The sequence below is a fragment of the Drosophila navojoa genome, chromosome 5 (assembly GCF_054131105.1).
Source record: "Drosophila navojoa isolate 15081-1374.11 chromosome 5, UAZ_NAV_1.0, whole genome shotgun sequence".
In the NCBI taxonomy this organism is placed as follows: Eukaryota; Metazoa; Arthropoda; class Insecta; order Diptera; family Drosophilidae; genus Drosophila; species Drosophila navojoa.
Genome location: NC_142893.1, coordinates 17,355,380 through 17,382,405, shown reverse-complemented (window position 1 = coordinate 17,382,405; position 27,026 = coordinate 17,355,380). Strand labels below are relative to the sequence as shown.

General features: G+C 35.3%; 1 protein-coding gene and 2 long non-coding RNA genes across 4 annotated transcripts in view; 2 read left to right on the top strand and 1 right to left on the bottom strand.

Moving 5' to 3' along the window:
* Kank (KN motif and ankyrin repeat domain-containing protein 2 kank) overlaps positions 1-27,026 on the bottom strand; it is a 40,691-nt gene that overhangs the window by 3,333 nt on the left and 10,332 nt on the right. The window contains exons 1-6 of one of the 2 annotated variants that reach the window (XM_089261790.1): positions 20,237-21,008; positions 17,155-17,198; positions 11,197-11,468; positions 10,590-11,103; positions 2,528-2,940; positions 104-1,539 (exon numbers count right to left, since the gene is read on the bottom strand). In XM_089261790.1, the coding sequence (XP_089117916.1) occupies positions 104-1,539; positions 2,528-2,940; positions 10,590-11,103; positions 11,197-11,468; positions 17,155-17,198; positions 20,237-20,376 (2,819 nt within the window). In that variant the 5' untranslated portion in view covers positions 20,377-21,008. Of the gene's footprint in view, positions 1-103; positions 1,540-2,527; positions 2,941-10,589; positions 11,104-11,196; positions 11,469-17,154; positions 17,199-20,236; positions 21,009-27,026 lie in introns of those variants that run through there. The other variant, XM_089261791.1, reaches the window with a different exon arrangement.
* LOC149091131 (uncharacterized) lies at positions 25,391-26,177 on the top strand. Its single transcript, XR_016197045.1, has 3 exons — positions 25,391-25,577; positions 25,643-25,684; positions 25,741-26,177. It is a non-coding gene; the product is annotated as an uncharacterized LOC149091131 (long non-coding RNA).
* Positions 26,433-26,945, top strand: LOC115563952 (uncharacterized). Its single transcript, XR_003980493.2, has 2 exons — positions 26,433-26,743; positions 26,813-26,945. It is a non-coding gene; the product is annotated as an uncharacterized LOC115563952 (long non-coding RNA).

The window sequence follows — 27,026 nt, the reverse complement described above, 5'->3', positions numbered from 1 at the left end:
ATGACGGAAGGAGAGGCACAGAGGGATGGTAAGATGAAGAGAGGAATCGACGAACTCTTCCCTTTCCCCTACCCATAACCCTTACCCCATCCCACTTACTCACCTGAGAAGCGTTTTACGTTCCGCCTTTGGACTCTTGGGAGGCGCTGCTGCTCCTGCGGCCGTTGGCAGCGTGTAAGTATTCTGCCGCTGGAACTGCTTGCGCACCGGACTGGGACTAGTGAGATGTTTGGGGCGCGGTATGCGTGAGTCCGCCGAGGAGGAGCGGCGCACCGTGGAGGTGGCTGAGGGAGTAGCTGCGGGCGCTGCTGCTGCAGCTGTTGGGGAGACGGGAGCCAAGTCGCTGGTCTCCGCTTTCGAGAAGTCCTTGGCCAGCACCTGGATGGCCTCCTTGCAGGAATCACAGTAGTTGGCCGCACAGGCGATCGAGATGTGCGGCTTGACGATGTCGCCACAGCCGACGTCCCGCTTGCGCACCTGCTCCGTGTTGCAGGCGGAGTGAACCGTGAGGCGCTCCGGCTTGGGCAATGGCTGCGGCTCGGTGTTGCTGCCCGTGTGGCAGGTCGCGGGTCGCACGAGTGGCGCCATCAGCTGCTCGGCCTTGACGCTGCTGCGTGTGAGTCGCTGCAGGCCGTTGGTGTCCGTCTGCCGGCTGGTCGCCTCCACGGGCGCGCATTGGGTGGACATCTGCTGCTGCTCCGGCATGACCTGAGCTCCGGTCGAGCGCACGGTGGCTGCTGTGGTCTGGCTCGATGCCGAGTGGACTGGAGTGGGTAGCGTCTGACAGCCGATGGCCTTGCGCTTGATCGCCAGCTGCTCGTGCTCGCCCAGACTGAAGGTGTTGCTGCGTCCCGGCAGCAGCTGGGCCGCTGGCCTCGGCTTCTCCAGCGGCTCCTCGGTGCCGCAGCTGACGCTGACGCTGCGCTTGCTGATGGCACACTTCTCGCAGAGCACGTCCGTGATGCGATGCTCCGAGCTGCCCACGCTGCGCACCTCCGGCTGGCAGCTGGTGAAGCTCTCCCTCGTCGCGGGCTTGGCGCTGATGCTCACATTGTGCTTGAGCACCGGCCGCTCCGGCACCGTCTGCATGCCCTTCTCCCGCTGCTCGCGCTGCGGCACATACATCTGGGTGCCCACCGAGATGAGCTGCCTGAGCCGCTGTTGCCTCCGCTCGCCGATCGCCTGCTCGATCCGCTGCTTCAGCTCCGCCTGTGAGTAGATCGCCTCCGCCTGCTGCGTGCCCACATGCCGCACGCTCAGCTGGGCGCCCACGGCCGCATCCCGCGTGGCTACCGCCTTGCCCGCTGCCTGCGTGGCCACATCGCGTCGTATGATGCTCGGCGAGCTGGAGCTGCTGCGCATGCGCGCGCCCAAGCTCTCCAGCGAAACGGGACTGATGCGCTGCGGCGTAAACTGCACGGGTGAGCCGTTCTTGACGCCCGGACTGGGCGGCGACGGCGTCTGGCGCTGGCTGCGCAGCAGCTCCTCGTTGCGGCGCTGCAGCCGCTGCTTCTCAGAGCGCAGTGAATTCAGCTCCAGCTGCAAGAGGAGACGGAAATTATTATTATTATGTATGTATATAATATTATATATGTATATGTATATCGGTGGCAGATCTGCATGATTACATTTATATTATATTATTCTTAAAAGAAATATATTCTATTATAAATTTTACTATATATAAGAAATCGTGTACAATATTTCTACTGACATTTAAAATATTTTTTTTTAATTTTTTATATTTTAATGAATATGTTTTTGATATATTAAATATATGTATGTATATGGATGTATATTTTACATATTATTATGTTTGATATACAATATACGAAGAGCGTAATTAATAATAATATTAATATTATATTGATATTAATAATAACATTAATATTTAATATTTTATACTTATTATTTTATACACTTAAATTTGTATATTTATTTCCATTATGTTTAATATATACATATTTATTTTAATTTAGTGCATAGCAAACTTGTTTTATTTTATTATTATTATTGTTCTTATTATTATTATTATTATTATTATTATTATTATTATTATTATTATTATTATTATTATTATTATTATTATTATTATTATTATTATTATTATTCTTATTATTATTATTATTATTATTATTATGTTTCATATATTAAATTGATGTATCTTTATTTATATTTATATTGTATTTTAAATATATTATATTATAATTTATATATATATATATTTTATTTAATTTCTGTATTATGTATATATACTAAAATTTTTTTTGTTAAAATATATATATATATTTTTTTTTTGTATTTTAAAATGATTGATATTAATCTTTTTAATATTATAATTGTATAAAATTATTTATTTAATTTTCTATATATTTTTGTTTTTGTGTATTATTATTATTTTTTATTAGTATTATTTTTGTTTTATGTTTATATATATTGTTTATTATATATTTTATGTATATTTTTATAAACATATTTATGTATTTATTTCATACAAATTTATGTTATTTATATTCCTTCGACTCACCTCCATGTCAGGTATGACCTTGACCTGTTCCTCCAGATCCTTCAGTCGCTTCAGGCTCAACGCCATTTGCTCGCGTATCTGGCAGAGTGCCTGCGCATCCGCCGTGGTCTGGCCAGCCTCGGAGCTGGCGGGCGACTGCAGCGGACTGGCAGAGTCGTGTCCATTTGTCTCCTTTGTGCTTTTGGGCGTGGCCGTCAGATGATGGCGACGCGGCGGCGGCGGCGGTGGCGCGCCCTTGACCTGCTCCAGCTGCTCCACCGGCGACTTGGCATTGGCCGCCACCGTGGCCAGCACATAGCTCTCGTACTGCACCTCGCCGGGGCTGGGCCGCTGCTGCAGAGGCAGCGTGTTCGAGCGCTGGAAGAGATGCGGCGTGCTCGAGCGCGGCGAGCGATTGCCAGCCATGCAGGAGTCTACAAAGAGATGCAATAGGAGTTTAGTCCACGGCTCACTTTCGGCCCACTTCTCGGCTGGTTACTTGCTCTGTCTATGGATTTGCTCAAAACTATTTTAATTTGCAGACTTGCCATAGACGCTCTCAGTTTGCTACTGACAGCGCGACGGCCAAAGAAAAAAATATATCACTCGCTTGCTATTTTAATATTTTAATATTAGTGATAAAACCATGTTAATACATATCTATCGAAACTGTGCCACAGCGCGCATAATTTGCACACACAATGGGGGAAACGAAATAAATAAACAAACTAAGTGTAAATGCCAAAAGACAGAAGCCAAAAGCCACAAGCCAGAGACTTGGCTCTCTCCCTGTCTCTCTCTCTCTCTCTCTGTCCTTTGTGCGCTTCTGCCTGACTGCTGATAAGTCGAGGCGCCGACTGTTGTCGCTATTATTATTCAATATTGATTTTACCTACATACAGACAATTTATTGCACTCGTTCCTTTATATAAGAGACAACGTAGCCTCCCGCCCGACACGGGCACTGCCCGACTTCCATTTCAATTGATAGTGGCAAATGCTTATCTCCAACTAGTTCATACACACATACATATATCTACGATCTGACCCTGAATCGGTGACAAATGCAAAACGTGTGAAGTCAAAGTGTTGTAAGTGTTTACCAATGAATAAAAGTTAGTTTCTTGATATTTAAATTCTCAATTTTGTGCATATATTTATATTTTTTTTATATTTATCTGCCAAAAAGTAAAATAAAAATATCGTTGGTCTAAAGTTTCTGTCTACTGAAGAAAAAATCTACCCTATCAACATATATAAATATTGGCATTTCAATTTATTTTAGTTCGATATCATCTTCTCAATGAATGGTTTTCTATTAACTAAGTTACAATTTCATCATGAGTACAACAATATAAATAAATGTTTCTTCAATAATCAACTCTTCCATTTCTGAAATTTCTACTTAAAAATAGTTTGGCTAGGTATGCTATTAACATTTGAGTTCCTTTTCATATATTTATAAGATTTTTTTTTTTAAGGACTTTTATATTGAATTTTAATATATGATTGTCGTTGAGTACAAATTGTAAAAGAATTGTTTAAGTCATAGAAGATCGTATAGAATAAATTTTTTTCTCTATGTTCAACTTATTGTTTTGATCGTGCATGTCTTCAAACTATTTGATGAAGGGTATAAAATTGAAATAATAGAATAAAAAGAAAATAAAAATCAAATTTAGTGATAACAGAAAGCTGTATTCACGAATTAGAAATAATCAATAATATAGTAATAAAAATTATAGGATATTAGGAAGGTCATAATAGACAAATTTTTAAATAATTTTTGAACGAATATCAAGCCTTATATCTGTATTATGTAGCATTACTATTTTCGTGACCTCAAGTGTAAATATATTAATTTTACAGAGCATTTGAAGGGTATGCTGGAAGCCTAAGAAATAAATCAGCAAATAATTCACATTCCACGATCGAATAACTTTATTCCATGTATAATTAATAATAAAATATCTGCCATAAAAAATCTACAAATGTTAATGAAAAATTCGTAATATAACATATATGATTTTCCATTATTCAAGATGCTGCAGTCTGAACAGTTGGTCTGTGAAACTATCAAAGTTTAGTCATATACATATATAAATAAATATAAGTATTTACCTCAAGGTCTTATTATTTAAAACCCCAAGTTAAATATTGCTGCATAGACAAAGGCCCTAGGCACTCTCAAACCAATATGCCGCATTGCTAGCCAAATTTTTGTTCAAATTCAAATGCTCGTTGCGTGTACGCATAGCTTTCTCAGGCACTGTCTTTCGACAGTTGTTACTCATCGCCTTTGCCGGCTGCCAAGTCTTTTTTTACTGTCGCTGCTCCATTTGCTACTATTACTTAATTCAGCGCTAAGCGAGCGACTTCTGCGCACTGAACTCGGGCTAAGAAGATTTAAATAAAGAAAACAAAAACAAAAACAAAATAGAAATAGAAATAAAAATAAAATAGCAGAAGAGATTTCTATTTTGTGCGCGCTGTCGTTGCCAGCTGTCGAGAAAGATGGTCAAGGCAAGGCTGGCCGCAAGGGGCGCAAGTCGCGTGTTTGGTAGCATTGACCGGGCCATAATTAATCAGTTTTTATGGGCCAGAAAATTGGCAAAATGAAAATCAAAAAACCGCCCAGCTTTGCCCAATGATTATCAAATTGAATATAAATATATATATTTCTAGTATCCCATTTGGATTTCCCCCTGGGGCTAATCAACCTACAATCATTCCACCAGGTTTTCAATGGACTTTGCCTTGACGTCGTCGACTTTGTTTTGATCTTTCGAGTTGTCTCCTTGTTCCGCAATGTATCGCTGGCTGTGGCAAACATTGTTGTTTTTGTTGTTGTTGTTGTTGGTTGACTTTGATTTTTAGTTTGTTAATAGCACAATTATTTCGAACAAAAGCAGCTAAGCAATTAAGAGCACATTCAGCTGGCAGTCAAGGCGGCTGCCATTGCACTTTGTGTTAATGCGCGAAAAGTAAAATACAAAAAAGTAATAATAATAATAATAATAAAAATGTAATTTATTAACAATTTTATTGACGACCTGGTTTGCTTTTTCGTTCACTGTTAATTGAAGCATTGCGGTATTAATTTGATTTGATTTCTCAGCTATCAAGCAAACGGCTGGCACATTCACATCACAAATCGAGGCGGATCGTACGGACGTCATGCGTTATCTTTCACAGTGCCGCACAGAATTCTGTGCACCGCCGTCCCCAACTCACTCTGCATGAATTCATATTTGATTCGCTTCAAAATCGTTAGCATTGGCATTGCGAATTGAAAAAAACTGTTTGTCGAATTTGTTCATGTATTTTTTTTTTTTATTTATTTTGTTGTCTTTTTTCGCCTTTTTTTTAGAATTTTCTCTTTGCTTTCTTCTTAGTTTTGTGATTTCTCGATTGATTTATTATTATCATATATTTTCACGCAACGCCTACGCAAATTCGTGTATTTTTTTGTGTTCTCTTTTGATCTTCATTCGATATTCATCGTTTTCCGGTATGAATTTAGAATTCATTTATTATTTACTGCAGTTTGATTGCTTCGATTACACATAGAGTTAATCAGATGTGATTATTTTTATCAGGCTGTTCTATAAATACAAGTTTGGTTCGTTTGGTCTTCGGCCGTTTGTCGATGCTCGTACTTTTTTTTAAATTTTTTTCAATTATTATTTTTTATGTGTCCGTCCGCACGTTTCTCGCTGATTAGTTGTTAATTGATTTCATTTTAATTAATTCTTATTGCACTTATTTTGCATATTCTAATTAAATTACATATCTGGCTACATTCGGTTTAATTAAATTATTCGTTTAGATCATTTCGCTGCTTTAATTGCTTTTTATTTCGCTGCTAGACACATTTTTTTTATTTTATGTTTTTCGTTCGAAAGTCGTCGACAAACTGCGTTGAGATTTTCGAGCTGCTGGCAGCAGCGTAAAAGCAACAAAAATTTATTTAGCAACAGTATTTTATTTTGTTATTATTTAACAGCTCTTTTAGCAGCGCTGCGCAGCGCAGCAGAGCACAAAAAAAAAAATAAATATATTGTTATGTATTAGTAACAAAAAGGAAAAACAGCGAGAATAGTATATTATACTGAGAGAGGTTCGCGAGTGGAGAGCCTCCGCGATAAGGTCGACGCACGCTCAGCAAACACAAATTGTACAACAGCAACAAATAGAAAAATCAAATAAAAAATAAACAAATAAAATGGAAAAAGCAAACTAGACAACAGAGTGCAGATAAGCCAAATGCACACTATTAAATGATAATGCTGATTATTATGATGACGCGAAAAGAGTATTTGGCAATACATCTACTAGCTCACATATAGAGAGAAATATATACATATACATATATATATATTTAGATTTACGCATAGAGCGGGACCACGGCGCTTCAAGGTGGATCTCTGCAGGTTGCCTCATCGCTTTGCAGGCAAATATTAACACGTTTTATTTGACTATTTGCCCATCGATTCGTGTTTGCCTCGCATAGACTTGACATTTTATGCTCTATGGTCTCAATGAAAAAACGCCCCACGAATTTGTGGGGCATTCGATCGATCAGCTGTGGGCAATCGATCAATTTATAAGCAATTTGTTATAAATTTAAAATTAGCTAACAAGTGTGACTAAATATAGAGCAACATATGTACAAGAAGATAAGTTGAATATTGTTTAAATTTTAGATAAGCTTAGATAAGCTAATGTTTGTTTCTGCTTATAAATTTTCTGTTATGAATTTTCTGTTAGGTACGGCAAACTGGCAAAGGAAAGGCTTAAAATATTTTCAAGAGCAGTCAGACATGGCTATATTTTGCAGCTAACTAAAAATGATCAATGATTAAGCAATTTATAACCAGCTAAAAATAAGTTTAAGGATGTTGCCAATAATTAATAATCATAAGAAAAATATATCTAAATATGATATGATATACCACGTACTAAAGCAAGATCTGTTTTAAAATATTTTTTAAGAAATCGAGAGTGGTATGAAGATTTTAGTGAAGTCATTTATCTTAAAAATTAAGCAGCCAAAATATAGCCAAAGTCGAAGCGAAAGCAACTCTTTATTTGTGATCAAAAATATATATTTTTTTAATATCAATATTATATGAATTTATAATTATAAAATCTGAAATAAATTAATTTTACTATTAAGCTAAGTACTTTTATTTTTTTTATTTCTGAAACTTTTGTAATTTTATGAAATATAAAATACCAATTATAAAAAATAATATCATAATATAATTTAATTTCAATATTATCTAAATTTATAATTATATAATTTGAAATAAATTATTTTTACTATTTAGCTAAGTACTTTTATTTTTTTTTATTTCTGAAACTTTTGTAATTTTATAAAATATAAAATACCAATTATAAAAAATATATTTAATCGAAATGCCTCAAAATGGTTTGTGTTTAATTAGTCAAAGTTCTTTATGAAACTAAAATGAAAAATATAATAAATGTATATACATACATATTATATTTATGTAAAAAAAGATGAAATATATAATAAATGTATACACATATTATACAATTTATATGTAACAAATTTAATATGTATATACAATTATTATATTTTTCATCTTAGTTTCATACAGAACTTTGACTGATTAGACACAGAACATTTATAATCTATAATTTTGCTTTTGTGAGGGTATCTTGAATCTAACTTTGCAAAATTGCAATTGCTTACGATGTACTTGTCTAGACTTGTCTTTAGGCCTCAAGGTTAGCATATATGTACATGATATCGCATTTTAACATTTTGGCATTTGTTTATTATTAGATAGTTTGCTGGGCTCGTCTCTCAGCTAGGCGTCAATTGTGAAGATTTCTTTTATTCTATTTTATTGTAGTTTTTTTTTTGGCAAGCAATATTTTGGCAACACGCATTCGATTAAACGCAATTTATAACGAGCCTATGCAAACGCTATTAAGGTGCTCATATATCACATATACAAATATATTTTTATAATACAGTTATCATTAATCACTGTCAGCTCCATGCTCCTGGGCCAGCTGAAAGGTCCGCGAGCAAAAAGCGACAATTTGATTTGTTTATGTTTCGCTGAATTTCTTGCATTGCGTTTTGCACACTTTATGGCAAATTTATGGCATAAACAAATACAAGAAAAACGAGCTAGCAGCTTAAAAAAAGCACACACACAAAAAAGTAAAAGAAACAACAACAACAACATTAACAGCATTTGCATGCAAATTGAGCGCCAAATGCGCATTTCAAAATTGATTTAAGATACGAACGCCTCGAATCGCCTTGAAGTTGGCTGTAAACTCCAATTGAGTTTGAAATGCCAAAGATCCAAAGCGATTGTATCTGCATTGGCCATAAAGTATCTGTATCTATGTGTCCATGCCTATGCAGCCAGCTCGACGCTTTATATGAAGCTTAATGTCTCCTGATTGGAGGCAGACTAGACACTTTTCTGGGCGGGGGGGCCTGACGCAAAATAAAATTGAATTATGCCGCGGCAGCCCGCGTTTTGGAACCACATTTAAATATTGCTTTGATCTGAGCAGTTTGCGGTTCGAGTTGACAGCTTCATGCGTTATGCAGCGCTATAAAAAACATGAGCGTACGATGGGATGGTAAAAACTTCACTCAAACTAGCGAAGAGCATAAATTCAGTTGATGGAATATATTTTAAAGGGATTTTTATATATGTTTGACTAGCAAAGATTTTGCAAGATTTTAATAATTATTAATAGAGGCAGTTTTTTTTAATTTTTTAGATTTGAATATTAATAAACAAAATAATATATTTTAAAAAATGTATATATCTATAAAAAAAAAAAATAAATAAAAAAAAACATGTTTAAAAACATATGTATATTATATATTATATATTCAACCTATATAATATTTTTTTTATAGTTGTAAATTTATAAATAATATATATATGTTTATGAAATATTTTTAGCATCTTTTAATAATTAATATTTTATATTTATTAATCTGTATACGTTTTAATTGCTGTAAATAATATGAATACATGCAAATGTTTTTTTTTTTTTTCTTGAAAATGTTTTAGTATAAAAAAAAAAAATTAATATATGATGATTTATATATTTTTAAATTTTGTAAATATTTTCTATTTACAAATTTTAAAATGAAACTGATACATATATATATTTATTATTTTTTGAATTACCATTTTAATGCAAATCCAAATGAATGATAAATAATATAAATTATAATGCCTGAAAAAGCATTTCTTCATACTAATTTAATAAAGTGAATGAAATCTCTTCATTGCATTCAAAGACTTTTGTTAGAATATATTGCAAGTGAAATAAATATTTTTAATAAAATTTAATTAAAAGCAGCATTTGCTAAGATGTTTTTACAAAATATTAAAATAATTATTTATATTTCATATTGCAATTTATGTTATAGCTACAGAATGGTATTTTACAATAATTTAAGATTTTACCCTAATATATAATACGCTTTTTCTGCTAATATATTTATTTCAAAATAATTAATAATAAAAAAAAATACTATAATTTTCCATAAACATTACAAAATGTTGAGATTTTCAAATATATACCTATGTATGTATGTATATAGAGGTACTAGTCCCACAATCAAACCCAAAAACCCGCTAGTTAATTACTAACATAGCCAACTAAAATTGCAGCCAATTATTTGTTGCGCTTAAGTGCAATTGCTGCTGCAATTAAATTCATTGCACGACCACTGTAGTCCATATTTTTAATACAATTACTCATTCTATGCGCTCCATTGTGCAGGATTTCGGCAGCTTGCAGCAGTTGTTCAAAATTTTTCACACTTTCATGCGTTCAAGTGTCACACGCGCGGCGGCGTTGCTAATTGCTAAGAAAAGCAACGGCAAACGCAATAGCGAAATAAAAAGCAAAAGTATCTAAGAGATACAAGTGAAGTCGTCTGCCGACTATGAATCATGCAGCATTGGAACCGAATAGAGCAGAGCGAGCAGCCAAGAGTATTTCCTCGTCTATTTCGAGACGCGAGACGCGAGACACGAGCAGATATTCAGAGATATTCACTCACCTGCGGCGACATCAAAGTAGCGATCCCACGTGCTGTGGCCCATGCGGCGCTCCTTGGCCTCCTTGGAGCCGTAGCCATTGCTGAGGCTCAGGCTCAGGCTGAGACTGTTGTTGTTGCGATCCATGGAGTGGGCGCCGCCGTTGGCATAGCTGTAGGCGCCCGCCTTGCGTCGCTTGGTCGAGGCCCGCTCCAGCGTGCGCTCGAAATCGCTGCAGACTTCGTCGAGTGCCTCGTGGAGGAAGGCGCGTCGCTCCGGCGGACTAACGGCCGGACGCGCATGCCCGTAGCTGTGATTGCTCTGGCTCCTCGGCGACGTATAGACGCCCGCATCGCTCTCGATGCCGCCGCGCAGCGAGGAGCACGTGGAGGAGGCAGTGCCGTAGGGCGACTCGGGGCGCGGTGCCAAACTGCTGCTGCCGTAGCTGAAGCGTGGCACCGACGCCGAGCGCGGCCGATAGCCGGGCGACTGCCCTGCAGCGGGCCGTGGCGAATCCGGTTCGCTTTCATGTGCGGCCTGTGAAATGTAAACAGGTGACGAGTTAATCAAGTGCGAAACGCGCCTCGCTTTGATCTGCCCTCAGATCAAAGCCCACCAAATTCGACTCACCTCTATTAGCTTCGGCTGCACTCGGCCTTCCGGCTGCCAGTCGCTGCCAAAGAGACTCTCGAAGCCCAGCATAAACTCCATGGACTTGCGCGAGCGTCGGCGATCGCGTCGCTGCAGCTCCTCCTCGCTGGGCTTCGCATTGGCCAGGGCCTCGCAGTAGCGCACAAAGTCCAGATCGATGTGGTAGCCATACGGACAGCAGTTGCAGCTGCGCACCGACCTGGTCAGCGTAGAGTTCGGGGTGCCATTGTCACTGCCCGGCAACTGACGAGCTGCAGAGAGAAAGAGAGGGAGAGAGAGAGAGAGAGAAGCAGTGAGACAAGATGAAAAAAATTGTATCTGAAATGCAGACAATGTGTATCTAAATGTCACTATCAAGGTCACGTCCGTCTGAGTTCGTCTGCATCTGATTCTTGGTATTGGCAACACACACATACACGCACAGCATCTTTGTCTCTTTTGGTTTTTTCTTTGTATTCTGTCTGCGTCTGGCTTAGTTTTTGTGCTTGGCAGGCATTTGGCAGTCCCTGAGCCACACCTGCCGCTGCTCTAAAACACGTTTCAGCTTTTTGGTAATCGGAGCCGCAGACGCAAGCGCAGCAGCGCCCAAACGCAGTTCCCAGAACAGATTCGTCTGTTTGGCTCTTGTCTGATTCGTTGGCTATATTTATGCTTAATTGCGTCATATAATAACTAATTTTGCTTAATTTAGATAACGAACTATGCACGCGAGTCCACAGCAATTTGAGAGCCTTGACTTGCCTTTTATGCGGGCCCATTTAAGTATTTTTTTTTTTTTTTTTCAATTAAACACGATATTTATGGAAACCGAATGAGAAATTATTTTCATTTGTTTTGCTATAATTACTATTATTAAACTGAGCATAGAGTAACTAAGGAACGTAATTTTACTTACGTCATTTACAAGATTATTTATTTTAATAATAAATAATTATTTAATGAAAATTAAAATAAAATTAAATTAAATTAAATCAATAGAAAATACAAATTAATGAAAATTAAAGAACAAATATTTTTAAATTGTGAAGCAATATAATAGAGGGTGCGACAAAAGAATATAAAATCTTTGCAGTAGATGATCGCTAAAAAATTCTCTACTATTTCTATATAAATAATATATATATCCAATATATATTTACATTTACAACTTCACTCTCCCTGCCACACTCACTTGCATCGCAAGGCTTTCTTGCCTCATAGAACAGCCAGAGTACCGCAAACCATAAGAAATTCCAAAGCATTATCTATTGACCTTCGTCCAGTCGCGGGCAATAAGAAAATCGATAGATTGAGAAATACGCGTAGCAAATGCCCAGTTTCGATTGGCCGACCATTTGTTGTGCACGTTCTCGACCCAACTGGATAGGAAAAGAATCAAAATTCTTGTTGTGCTCATCACTCAGTCAATTGTAATTGGCGATAAGATACGCAGCATTTAGAGCGCTTATCAGGCAGCTAAACGGCGCTCGCTTGGCAGGCGCTCTTCACGGTGTCGAGTGGCGCCATCTATGTGTGACGGCTGCAAAGCTGAAATCAATTTCGGTTTCGCTTTCAACAGCACTCAGTGGGCATTCATTCATGAAAAGCGTGCAGCTCTTTGCCTGTGTGGGCGTTCTGTGGGCGCCGCTTGTGAAAGTGCTTGGACAGGTTGCTCCAGTGCTAACCAGGCCAACAAACTGCATATTGATGAGCTGAGTGGCAGCGCTTGTTTTACTGCTAATTAGCCACAGTCACGGCCACGGTCGATCGCAGTGATGAGGGCGTAGGCCTAAATGAAGGCGTGGTGTTAATGACGCTGCTTACCGGCTTCATTATCATCGCTGTATTGGACACCCACACACCCACACACACACACACACAGAAATCACAGCTGTTTGAGTTGAGTTTGGCATGTGCTGCGTTTGCCTTGTGGGCGTCGAGGAATGCAGTCTGCCTAATGTCGCCTAATTGGTGGCCAACAACGGCTCGTCTGGCTAAGTGCTTGTCTATGTCGCGTCAGCGTGTTGGCTGTTTTCGATTGCAAAACATGGTCGCCACTTGATTGACTGTTGTAAATGCTGTGCCCCGGCTCGTGTAAATGGGCATGTGAAACGAGCCGAGTGCAATGCTTTTTATTTAAATACTAGCCATATTTTACAAGCGGCACTTACAGCTGCTCACTTGCCCACAACTAATTAGCACTTTCCAGAGATGTGCACCTTGGCCGGTGCTAACAAGAAAACACTAAAAGTCGACAAAAACAGTGAAAGTTAAAGTCTTGCCTAGCTCACGCCAGCATAGCTGACAAATAGAAGCGCTTAGATCATCGACTTGTATATCGTATATTTGTATTAAAATTCTATTTCATATGTGGCATATATTAACATATAGCAGAGAATATCTATCATGATATCTATATATGTATACTGATGACTGAGGTATAATCAATTAATAGCGCCAGTTGTAGAGTCCCGCAAATTGAAATTTTCATCGGGTTTCTCATTTCGAACTATATGGCAACAGTGGCGATGAATAGTAAATTTTAGAAATATAGAAGTAATTATTTATATATATAGAAATGAATATATAAAAATATAAATATATGTTAATAAATTTGACTGTGTTCTTTGGCCAATTTCTGAGCCTTAACTGTATACACATATATTTAAAAAATATATATATGTAAATTTGCTTATATATATAAATAAATAATATAAAATGCAATGCATTTTTTTCTATAATTCTTTTAATTTTATATTCATTTTCATGTATACACACCTCTATAAAAATATATATGTATATTATTTTTAAATCTGAATCGACTTACACTTTTATTATTATTCTTTTAAATGTTTTATTTGCATATAAAATTGAAAACAAATAATTAAAATAAAATAATAAAAAAAATAAATAAAATAAAATAAAATATTATTATTTTATGTTTTACTTGCATGTAAAAATGAGAAAAAAATAAAAAAAATATAAATAATCCAACGCTTTATATACGTATAAACTATTTAAATGTCGTTTGTAAACAAGTTCAGAATATATTACAATATATTTGCCCTTCTCTGCGATTCTCATAGAACAATCACAGCTCATAGTTTCACTGCTTAAATTTGTTATCTTAGGCAAACTTCTTTGCAAATCTAGACATCTTTCTTTATGATAATAATTCGTATACAAGATTTATCAACAGATTAGCCAATCTTCTGTTTTTTTTTTTTTTAACTTTTTTCATACGAATGACTCATTCCAAAAGTAAATAAAACCCGCTTGAATTGCCCCCTTCAATCAGTTATCGTTACATTGTGCGCTGGCCAACGTGAACAACTTTATTTATTATAAATTACGAGCATGCCCAGGCCTCTGGCCAGACGCTGATTCCGACTCCGACTCCGTCTTCGACTTGAATTGGGCATCGATATGGCTGGCTTAATGGTGACAGCGAAACGTATTCAAGACAGACCCCGAAATCGAGGCACTCCACATTATAATCATTATCATCATCACCATCATCATCATCGAGTTGTAATGACTTAATCTTCTGTGTGGGCGTCTCGGACCAAGACCAAGACCAAGACGTCGTCGTCTGCCCAGCATACGAAATGAAGCCGGCTTGTGAATGAATTTTCGAGCGACAGCCAAGAGACAGCCAGAGAGTAATGGAGGCAGCAAAAAACAAACTGAAATTAAAACTGGTTGCCCGACTAATACACATGTCCGACTGATGCATACATCATCCAATTTAGCCCCATATGGAGCTGTGGGGCTGACGCTGTGTCTGGGTCGGTATTTGCAGTGGGTAGGCGTTTGTTGCAGCTGCAGCTAATGAAGCTAACGGTGCAATGCCAACCACAGCAAAAAAAACACAAACCACAACTGCAACAACAACAACAACAAATTGCCGTAAAGTGCAAAAATTTAATTATGCTAAACACGTGCAACCGCTGCACAATCGAATTTCCATGCCGCAACTCAAGTGACAGCAGCAGCAAAATAAATTCAGAAAATGCAACAATAATTTATTTTTATTGAATAGCCCTGGATAATGGACTATATAACGAAGGACAAAGGAAATTTATTTTTGTTTGCTATAATTTATTTATTAATTTTTTTTTTTATTTGAGAAAATTTGGGCAAAATAATTGAGTCAGAATTTTGATAGCTAATTAAAGTAGTCATTAGCTGAAAAGTTGGACTTAATATTCCTTTGTTTAATCATTAAGTGGGAATAAATTACTAAAGAATAAGGATACACTACATATATTATTATATTTTATATTTACTTAATCAGTAAGTAATTAGAAGAACAGCGAGCATAGGGAGAGCGAGAACAAGGCATTATAGAAATATCGAGCTCAGAGAGCTCAGAAATATCGATATTTACTTCCTTTAAAGTTCAAAGTCAAGCTATAATATACAAATGAGCTGATCAATTAGTTAAAACATAAATATGCGCATATCATTTTTTAGTATTTTTAGGAGCAACCAAGAAGGAATAAATGTATTCGTGCTGTAAATAATAATTTGATGTAAACAAAAAATGGAATCAATATAGTTTTCCTTATCATAGATAACACATAATTTTTTATTTTTTAGTTCTGACCTTCTGAATTGTTCGCAAAGCTGAGTTTGTAGCACTCTTATCAATTGTCAATAAAGTTAATGACTCAGAGTACTCTATACTATATCATATACTATACTATATCATTATTTAATGGAACTACAAATGTATAAAACTACTTCAAATCAATTCTAAAAAATATAATTTATATAAATATAATAAAAAAACTTCCCACAATAAATAAATATCGATGGCAATAGTTAAAATTTTATAGTCGCTCAATGATAAAGCTGTTTGGCCTACCAAAATGCAAATCCTGCTCACTTTTATAAGCTCGTACAACAGTTAAAGGAGCCTTTAAAGACCTCTTTAAAAAAGTAAATAAATATCCTATAACTAGCTTAGTATCCCCCATGATCTATCAATTTAAATGACTCTCTCTTTTTTTAGTGCATCAGCTATTTTTGCTTAATTGCTGCAGTTGTTCCCGCAGGTCTTCGCTTTGATTTGCTTCAAAGTGCTCCCCACGGAACGACTCGGTGGGCCAATTTATGGTTATTTTCTATGCATTTGATTATCCAATTAATGCACGGCTTCTTGGCGCTGGCTGCTATTATTATTCTCTTGATTATGATTCTCCACGTGTCATAAATTTTATGTGCAAACGCAACGAAATGAAAATGTGAAGAAAAAAACGAAAACAAATTTACTAAAAATATTGTAAACTGCGTGTGGCTAATGAGTCCAATTTGGCACAGAGTTGGCTCGCACTCGGCTGGCATTTACATTTCGTCTTTAATTGGCTCAATTAACGCCTGCAAACCGGCCACGCCCACAAACCCAAAAACGTCAACTCACATCCGCTGTCATAAGTTGGCCACAGCCAAATGAATGAATAATGAATAAACTCCATCTATATCAATCAGAGCCCAAAAACCGGCTCTGGCTTTCGGGCTTAATTAAAAGTCAAATGCGAATTCTTGTGCAGCCAAATTTTTTGGAATTGCAAATATCGCCTGGAGGCGTAATCGACTCCGACTGTCGTCAAAGGCAGCTGACTCTCTTTCACGACACTGTCAATGGACACTGGAAAGTGCAGCCGATGCCAATCAGAGAGTTGCAGTTGCCGTTGCTGCTGCTGCTGCTGCTGTTGTTGCTGCGACAAATTGGCGCAGAGCAAAGACATTGCCGTTTTTATGGACAGTGGGTGGGTGTTGCCGCCGTCATCGCCAATCTCAGTGCTCTGTGCGGGCGTCAAGTTGACCCACATCCAATTCCACCAGAGTGGCACTCATGTGGGCTTAAGCCGCGATTTTATGGCCGAATAAAAACCCACACCCAGCCTCAGCCCCTGCCCCTGCCCCTGCCCCTGCCCTAGCTGCTTTACGTACCATTTTCCTCAATGAAGGCGCGTTGACTCCGCAAAACGAGTGACCTGCAAAAAAAAGAATTTATTATGAGAAATGGTAAATGGAAAAACATTTCAGCAATTGTAATAAAGAGACAGTTCATTAACTTATGTAAAAGTATATAAATGTGAACTGAAGTGATTGCTAAATAATTTATAAATTTTTAAGGCTTCATAGGCAAATAAAAAGTTAAATCTCAAGCGTTTTAAAAATTTAATTATTATAAATATATGAATTATAAATAAAATAGAAGAACATTTTTCAAGCGTCTTAAAAATATTATTATTATAAATATATGAATAAAAAATAAAATATCAGAACTATTTTCATACATTATAATAAATAATTAAATAAAATACAATTTACGGTTTTCAGTCTAATGAATAAAAATTTTAGACAGTCTAAAAGATATTAAAACAAAAGTAATTAATGGCTGCTTTATTTTATTTTATTTATTTATTACATATATTACATATATATTAATTTTATTCACTCATATATTTTCTGTATATGCCAAACAATTTTCCTAACAACTTTTTTCTTTTATAAAAAACTGCATGCAACAATTTTCTCTTACGAAAATATTGCATAATCCTACTATTCGAAAAGAAGAGCTAATAAAAATATATTGCAGACAGACTTGGAATTGTGTTTATGCTCCAATATGACGTCTCGACATATACATAGAGATTTTTCCTCCTTCTAAGACTCTCTAGTCGATTGTTTGACAATGTTGTTATTCCCCCAGCTCAGAGGCAAAGACAAATTTATGTGTAAGCATAATGATACGTGTATCATAATCATAAACACACATATTAATTTGGACTGCGCTCCAAAAATAAGCGACGCCGTCGCTCGTCGTTCGTCGCACATGGATGCAACTTGACAGACTGGGAGAGGGGGGAGTAGCTGATGATCAGATGCGGGGGAGGCGGCCTCTATGGCGATGTCATGCATGCGATACGGAAAACCGCATAAATCAGTTGACGCATAAATTTTCATTTTACATAAATTTTGGAATCGAAATAAGCGCAATGTGAACGAAATTATGGCTGCAAATCGCAAGACGGCTTTCAATATGATTTGTTTATTTTATTTTAATATTCAGCAAACATTGTTGTTGTTGCTGTTCTGCTTGTTGCTGCCGAAAGCGTGGAGCAACATGACAGGCAATTAATTTAATAAGATATGCTCGCTGGCTGTGCTTACCCCCCATTCCCCGTCACCTACCGTACAACGCCATTTTTGGGACTAATTGCATCAGGTTAGAGGACTTGGCCAAACCAAAGTAAAAACAACAAATTATAAATAATTGCAGCTTCCGTTGAAACAAATGAAAATGAGAAATGCTGCACGCATGTACAATTTTCCAGGAAAATAAAAAGAAATGCATACATATACATATATATATATATATTCTAAATGGTGGGGCTGCTGCTAAAGGGGAGAGCGAAGTTCACTAATGAGTGCCTGAAAATGAAATAGGCTCAGACCCTTGTGCTTGATGGCATGGCAAACAGATTATTGTGGATTTTGTGGCACGCATAGTTTCAAAGATGTTTCAAAATACCGACGACAACAACAGCAACAACAACAATGACAACAATGAGAACAAAAGGGGCCGCAGGCAAAACTCAAAATGTTGACAGCTTGATATATTTTATTATAATTTTCCTGTGTCGAGCAACTGCTGCCTGCACTGCACCCTGAGGCGCAGCAAGTGTGCTCAGTATCTTTGTATCTTTGCATCTGTATCTGTATCTGTATCTGCGCCTCAACTTAGTATCTTTCTATCTACGCAACTGCAAAGCGCATTTTTGCTGCATTCTATGCGACAGCTGCCTTCAGCCCCTTGGCTAACAAAGCATTGATTTATTTATAAATCGTATAGATAAGTTCTATTTGAACAGTTGTCAATAGCCAAACAAATATTTGTGCACCAGAGCTTGCACGCGTTTCCTGCGCGTTTTACACGCGCTCTACACGCGTTTTCACAGGCTTTGCTCAACTTTTTGCACGCGGACCAACAAAAAATACTTGATTGACAGCTTTTGTGGTATTCCAGTACATTTGTTCAATTACATATCAAAACATATTTTATGAGAAACTTTGAAAATTATATAGCAAAGACACACAATTATGTCGAATTCGCATTTAATGTTGTCAATGAAAAAATAAATCAATAAAAAAATAAACAATAAAAAAAATTATAAAGTCAAATTAAATAAATAAGCTGTTTGCAAAAAAAATTTAATTGTTTCTCATTTATTTTTATTTTTTTTTTATATTTTTTTTTTACTACTAAATAAGTTTTTTGCTTAAATATGTTGGGTTGCTATATAAATTATTTTTATTTTTTTTACGATTAGCTTTTTCTTTTTTTGTTTAAAAATTTTGTAATTAATTTTTAATCAATTTTATTTTTAATAATAAAGTAAATAATTATATTCTTTGCATATTAATCCTTACATGATAATACACTTTTTTAATAATAATATTTTAGATATCTTAAGAAAAAAATAGTTTGAAGCATAAAGATTTATTATTTAATGAAAAATATATCAACTGTTTCTTGTTTATTTTATGGTAAATAATTCAAGAATTTCATTCAAAACAGTCTGCAATTTTTGTTTATATTTATTTATTCAATTTTCGTAGCTTCATAAAGCTGTCAAGTCATACTCTGGAATGCTTTTAAAAATCGCATATTTTAAGTTGCGCTTGATTTTGGTTTACAAAAAATCTATTTAAGCAATCAATTTATCAAAGTTTTTGGCATTTTGCTTTAAGCCAGCTAACTAACCGGTTTTTCATTATCAGCTCTGAGAAATTAGCTTGGGACTCTGTCACATTTGATTTGTATATCTAAGCGGTTCGCTTTGTTACCCACAACTTGGGTCTCACACCTTTAACTCACACCCACATGGAAAGGCGTCGCAGCCGCCACATCGAATGTGTCGAACGAGCGATCTTTAATCTCTAAACAGCGCCCAATTAATTAAGCTTTCCGGCCTCAATGCGGACCTAGGCAACGCACAATATGCTCGCCGCTTATCAATATTACCTCCAAAAACGCTTGACGGCTTCCTGTTCCGTGGGAGTCAGGTGCGTTAGCTTTTGGGCAAACTTTGACTCATCGTACGACAGCAAATCGCCGGGTAAACTACCCGCTCCGATACCAATATCACCAAGACTCACACTCATGCTGAATGGCTTCGCTGCGAGTCAGCTGGCTAATTAATTGGCATGCACACTATTCTTGGCCAAATGGGAATTCTATGCCCGAAATTAATTAAATTTGATGGGCAGCGAAATGCCACGCCATGGCGACAACGTTCATTTCAGATTTGGGTGCGAATCCGGGCACTAGAGAACACATTGCATGAACTATTATTATTATTCACTTGCTGCACTCTCGGCTGACTCAGCACCGTTACACACTTCACAAACAAAAAACGATTTATATATTTTTATGTTTTTTCTTCTTTTTTTATACAATATTATTTATTTAGTGTTATTTCTTTTTTAGTTCAACGTGAACGAGGCAACGCAACGCTCCGCGCTCGAAAATCGCTCGAATCGAACTGAAATACGGCAGAGAAAAACTTTACGAGTTGCCGCTGAACTTTATGCTCTGCATGCATATGTACTTGTCTTGTATCTGTGTGTTTGAGTGTGTGTATTTGCTTTTATATATTGCTTTTTATTTCTATTTCTTTTATTTTGCTTGCTGACGGCCACAAAGAGCAGCAAGACAGAACTTTGTTGTGCTTTGGTGTTTTTTCCTCTTCTCTCATTTGATTTTTGCTTTTGAGCCAACTCGAAGCTCAGCTCACAAATGGTAGAGTTATCGATACGATAATTAATAAATATAAACAGCAGCAGCAGCTCAGCTCAAACCAGTTGAACAGTTTGCCAGAGTCGGCGTCGTCGTAACCTGTTGGAAACACCTAAACAAGCGTCATGCCCGATAAGCGCTTACAGCTAGCTGAGAGTATCTATATACCCCCTCTCTCTCTCTCTCTCTCTCTCACTCACTCTCTCTCCCTCTCTGCACACCCATTTGAAAGGCTGACAACAGAAGCGTCGATATGGCTGATTCTATGCGCCGCCAATGCACATAAAAATGATTGATGAAGCCAAAAGGTGTCGCCTGCCTGTCGCAGGGCTGGCAATGGAGCCACAGTTCACTTTGATGTTTCATGTTGCAAGCCATGCAAAGTCATTTCGTTTATTTATATCAGCAACAACTCAAAAAATTACTATTTGCTAGAGACAATATTACAGCATAATTATCGAGTCGTTCAATTTGAATTAGCAAAGTCATCAGACAACTTTGTCTATATGCCCAACCATGAGTGAATATTGCAGCAAGAATCGAGTGCATTCGCCCACTTTGTAAACAGCAAACGGCAAAGTAAATCCAATAACAACAAGAATTGACGCCAACTACTTCCCAATGCAAGCTCTCGACAGCGAAATGTTATTGTTGCCCCCAAAATATAAAAAGCATGTGTAACACACACTCACATACGCACACACGAACACATTGACAAGCAGCGATAAGATAACACCTAAACACTTTCAGTCATTACAAGGTGTCAAACTGCATGTCATGCAGTCTGTCAGTACACGCACTACAACAGACTCCGTTAACATAACAACGCGCCAAGAGCCCTTGATGTTTACACATTTGAGGCTGAAGAACTTTGCAGCTTGACACTATATTTTATATAAATAAAAATGTTTTCCTTATTTATTTATTCACGTAAATATAGAAAAGAAAAAATATTTTTGAGATATATATATAATCGAAAAAATAAATCAGAAAAACATTTTCATTTATATAAAAAATTTATATAAATATATATATATAATTATTTATTTATATATTTAAAAAATAAGAGTATGCTTTAAATATATATAAACACATAAATATGTCAAAATATATTCGCACATTAAATAAATATAAATTTATTGGCTACTAAAAACAATAGAAACAATTAATATAGACAAAAGCATTTAAGCAGTTCATATTAAAATTTCATTCATTGATAAAAATCAGTTTGGAAAAATTTTATCTATTGAAATTGTTATTAGCTAACTGACATATTGGGCTCTTATGTTATTAAAATTTAAACATTCTCGCATCTATTTATAGCTCAGTTCAATGTTTAGTAAACAAGGAAGCAGCGCAAATTTTCACAGCGATGCTGATTGTATTTATCAAAGTGAAATAAAGATTTTTACATGTATATTTATTGCAAATTTGCATTACCTGAATGATTTTTATGAATGTATGATATAATACGAAGAAAACCAATTGATTTTTGCTGTAGTTATAGCCATATTATTTATACTTTTATATATAATTTTGTTTTAGTGTTTGCATAATAGTAAATAAAAAAAATATATAAAAATAGTAATACTAATTTAAAAAAAAAGAGATTTTGTGTTCCCATATATAATTTGTACAAACAAAAAATAATAATTTGTAAAATAAATAATAATAAAATAATTATTGCGTAATTTATTTAAAAGCATTATTTTACATCAGCATAAATTGCAGTAAGAGTCTTTCAAAACATTTGGAGTATCATTAAAATTAAATTGATATTAAAAAATAATAAACAAATAAAAAATAATAATAATAATAAATAAAAATAATAAAAATAATAATTCGACTTTTTATCTATTATAGAAAATTAAAATCATAACTCATTAAATTGAAAAAATTTAATATAGAATATTAACATAATAATTCATTAACTAAAAATGTATTAATCAAGTTAAATATAAGTATTTATTTTTTTGCTGAAAGTTTTTTTCAGACAAGATCATAAATTGGATGGAAAATTTAGTAGACAAAAGTATGTGTATTACACATAAACCGTACACATAAGCCGTAATATAGATGTATAAAATAGTATTATGTATTTATATTAATATTTATATTTTATGTCAAACTAGCTGTTAACAAACAAATGGATAATTTCTTACTTCAAATTGACTGACTTATAGTAAACTAGATTTGCTTTACGACTATTTTTTAATAAAGTAAATTTATATTGAATCAAATTAAAACTAGAAAAAAATATCTAGTTTTGTATTAATTACTATTCCATCATATTGCTGTTTATAAGTATTCCTAAGCAACTTCTTAATATTGACTTCCTATAAATTATATTTACTATTTTCCTCTCCATGGAAATTTCTATAAATAAAATACCAATACAGCGCTCTGTTTGTGTCGTATGATGACACAAAGCGTCAGCTATGTCAATTTCTTGTTCAAATTGTAAATGAAACTGAAATGTTTGCCTATAGCCGCAATTATAATTATCAATGAATGTCTCATTATGGCTCTCTATTTACACAATTGCCGCCTTGTAGGCGATGCTCAATATTTCTAATAGATTTCCATGTCAGGGCGGTTATCAGCTTGGCGTCTATTGAACTGCAACTAGTCCATGAAATTGTTTTTATTTCTTCATTATTTGAAGGCAAACGCTTTAGTCAGTTGCATATTGATTTATGTGTTTGTTTATAAATTTATGCTAATGTGTTCGTTCGATGGAAGCGCGACGGAATGAATATATTAAAATGCTTGAAATTTGAAGTTGGTTCGCCGAACTGTTAATGAGCTAACAGCAAAATTTCATGCTCCATGAAATTTCGTTGCTTATTAAGTGTCGCGACCCTCGACTCGAGACGTAGATACAAATTAGCTGCGACTTATTGGCAGAATTAAAATTAAAAAACCAATAAAAAAGCGCAGAAACCCGATTTGTAAGAGATAAGTGAGCCGGTTATAATTCGCATTCATATATCGTATCGTATCGTATTTTTGGTATATGTATCTATGATTTCATAAACAAGTTTAGCCTGCGGACTTCACGGCTTTTAATTATGCGTTAGAGATTTCTGCACATGGAAATCTCATTGCGGACACCGCAATAAATGTTTAAATAAATGACTGCAATTATTTATGCGTCACACCCAATCGATTTTTCGCCACGATAGCCGGCTTAGCCGGTGCCTGAGGCCTCTGCGGGTCTCAATTCTCCAGGTCTCAAGCTCTCCAGTTGTCCAGTTCTCCAGCTCGAAGCAATCGAAGTCAACAACAAAATGTTTTATTGATGTGTTGTGGATAATGTAATTTTGTATTGTTTAAATTGTTGCCGCCTTGCTTGGAAGTCATTAATTTTTTTTTTACTTTTTGGTTATTTTTTTATGTGCCTGTTTGACCGCCGGCGTGGATCAGTTTTTTTTTTTTTATAGCGTTTGTCATTTTTAATATTTTTTTCTGTTTAAATTTTACAACTTGTGCGAGTCGACGTTTTTTCTACAGAAGCCCCGCAGAGCAACGGACTACTGTGCGGCTTGTAAGTTAGCTTGGGGCTTTAATAAAGTTGTCCAGCGAATGTCAACTGAATGACTGTCGCATTGAAAAAGTTCCTAACAAGCGAAGATGTTTATTGGAATTATATGTCTAATTAATTGATATTTTTATTTATACTACAACTTATTACTTAGCCTCTTTCTTAATCGCTAGCCACTTGGAAATGCCCAACAATTACGCAGAAGCAGCTTTAATATTTTTTAAAAACGAGAAAAGTCAGCAACTAAAACAAGTCTTGGAAAATTGAAGATGGAGCAACTAACTGCATAATACTTGTTTGTGGTGATATAAATAGAGTTTTAAATAAAAATAAATAAAATTATACATACATTTAACTAATTTTTAAATTAAAAATAAGAATTATAATGTTACAATAATATTTCAATAATAATAATAAAACATAAATAAATACTAAATTATGAACTATAAAAAAATAAATAAAAAATATGTAAAATTAAAAATTTTACAAATTTAAAACTAGACAAAAAATTATATTTTTAAATGGTTTAAAATAATTAAAGAGAATTTTACAACTCAAAGTAAAATAACAGCAAGCACTAGAATTTTTTTATATATAAGAAAAAAAGAGTCATTTAAGTATATTCCATAATCAGTCAACTCCAAAGAGTCTTTAAATGTAGAATATGTGATTTTAGTAACTTGCTAGCTTCACACAATTTTAAAGAAGCCCCTTATAAGATAGACAACTCTTCAAACGTTGAGCCAGTATTAAACAGTCAATCACATCCGATTGCAAATTTAATTTATATGCTCTTATGGGCTGACGGGGAAATCCCAATCAGAATTTATAGCCATGCTAATCTCTGATCTCATCTCATATAAAAGTCACAGATCATGCAATCATTTCAGTAGTTCAATTGCAGCAGCAGCAGAAAAAGCAACATTTCACTTTAAGATGAACTCTCTCAGATTTCTTACTCTATGGGCGTTATTCCTAGCCATAAACATGGCTCAAGTCTATGCAAATTGGATAGACGATATTGTAAGTAGAATATATACATATATAAAAAGTATGTCCACATCTATCAAGAAAACGATTTAATGCAGGAAAAGTTGGGCAATCAAGTCGAGGAAATGGGAAAAGATCTCGTAAGTTTTAGTTATCTAAATCGATAAATAAATAATCTCTTGTAATTTCATTCTAGGATAAAGTCTTTGCTCAAGATTTCTTTTCGCGGGACTAAAAAGACGAATCTGAAAGATGTTTGAAGTAATGGCAATTTACATAAATAAATGTACAACTTTTAGTTTTTAGGTATTTGGTCGTCGGCCATACCCAATATGAACCACATTTCGTATAAAAGAAGCAACATATTAAGCTGATCAACTATATATATATATACACATACATATGTAAAGCACATTTATGAGCAATTGCTGTACTCTGCTTTGTTTGCTAATGGAAATGGAAGACAAGAATGCTGGAGTCGAGTTTGGAATAAACAACTACATATTAGAATGATACACTGCAATAGCATAGAAGACTAGCCATGCAGCATGGTAATGCCAAGTTTTAGTTGTTGAAAATAATGTGTATATTATATGTAAATATTTTTAGAAATATAGTTATTTTTTTTTCTTATTTTTCTTTTTTTTTTTTGCAAATTTAAGCATAGAAGAAGTTGTTGAGAATTTAAGCTGTTGAAAATATGTATTTAAAAGAAAGCCATTTAATTTTCTTTTTAATGATTGCATAAATAAATATAATATTAAAATCTTTTTTTTGGCTACTTCTATCTTTACAAATATTTATTTAAATTACTTTCAACTCAAATAAATATTTTTTTTTTATAGAACTCAAACCAACTTTTCAAGCAAATTTTCCAAAAAATCCTTTTTTTATCCGCATTCAGAGTATTGCATATTCTCTAAATCTAACACAAAAATTCTCAATTTTTTTTTTTGGCAAATTGAGCGTTATCAGCTGCGTTGCGTCTGTAAAGCTATTTATTTATACGCCAACCAGATAAGACGACAGTCGTATAATTCCAGCAGCATCTGCATCATCGAAAATTGTACAAAAAAAAGAAATAAAAACGCAATTTCAACATGAATTACAACGGTTTACTAATTTTAACTGTTATCCTGTTGGCTGTCAATGCGGATGTGGCCAACGCTGATCTATGGGACAGTATTAAGGATACCTTTGTAAGCCTACAGCATACATATATAATCTATATAAAATATAAATATATTTATTATATATATATTTCTTAGAACGATGCTGTCGACGCAGTCAAAGATTTGTTCTCCTAAGCGAGCAAGCCAAATGAATTGAATTGAATGGAATTGAATTGTAAAGTGAATGTTTTTGTTATGGCAATAAATCAAATGTAAATTTCTCGTTTTATTTAGAGTTTTTTTTTGTAGTTGTTGCAGGCATTTAATTTGTTTGTGTGCACAGTATTTACGCTTGTTTTCCGCGCAAGTG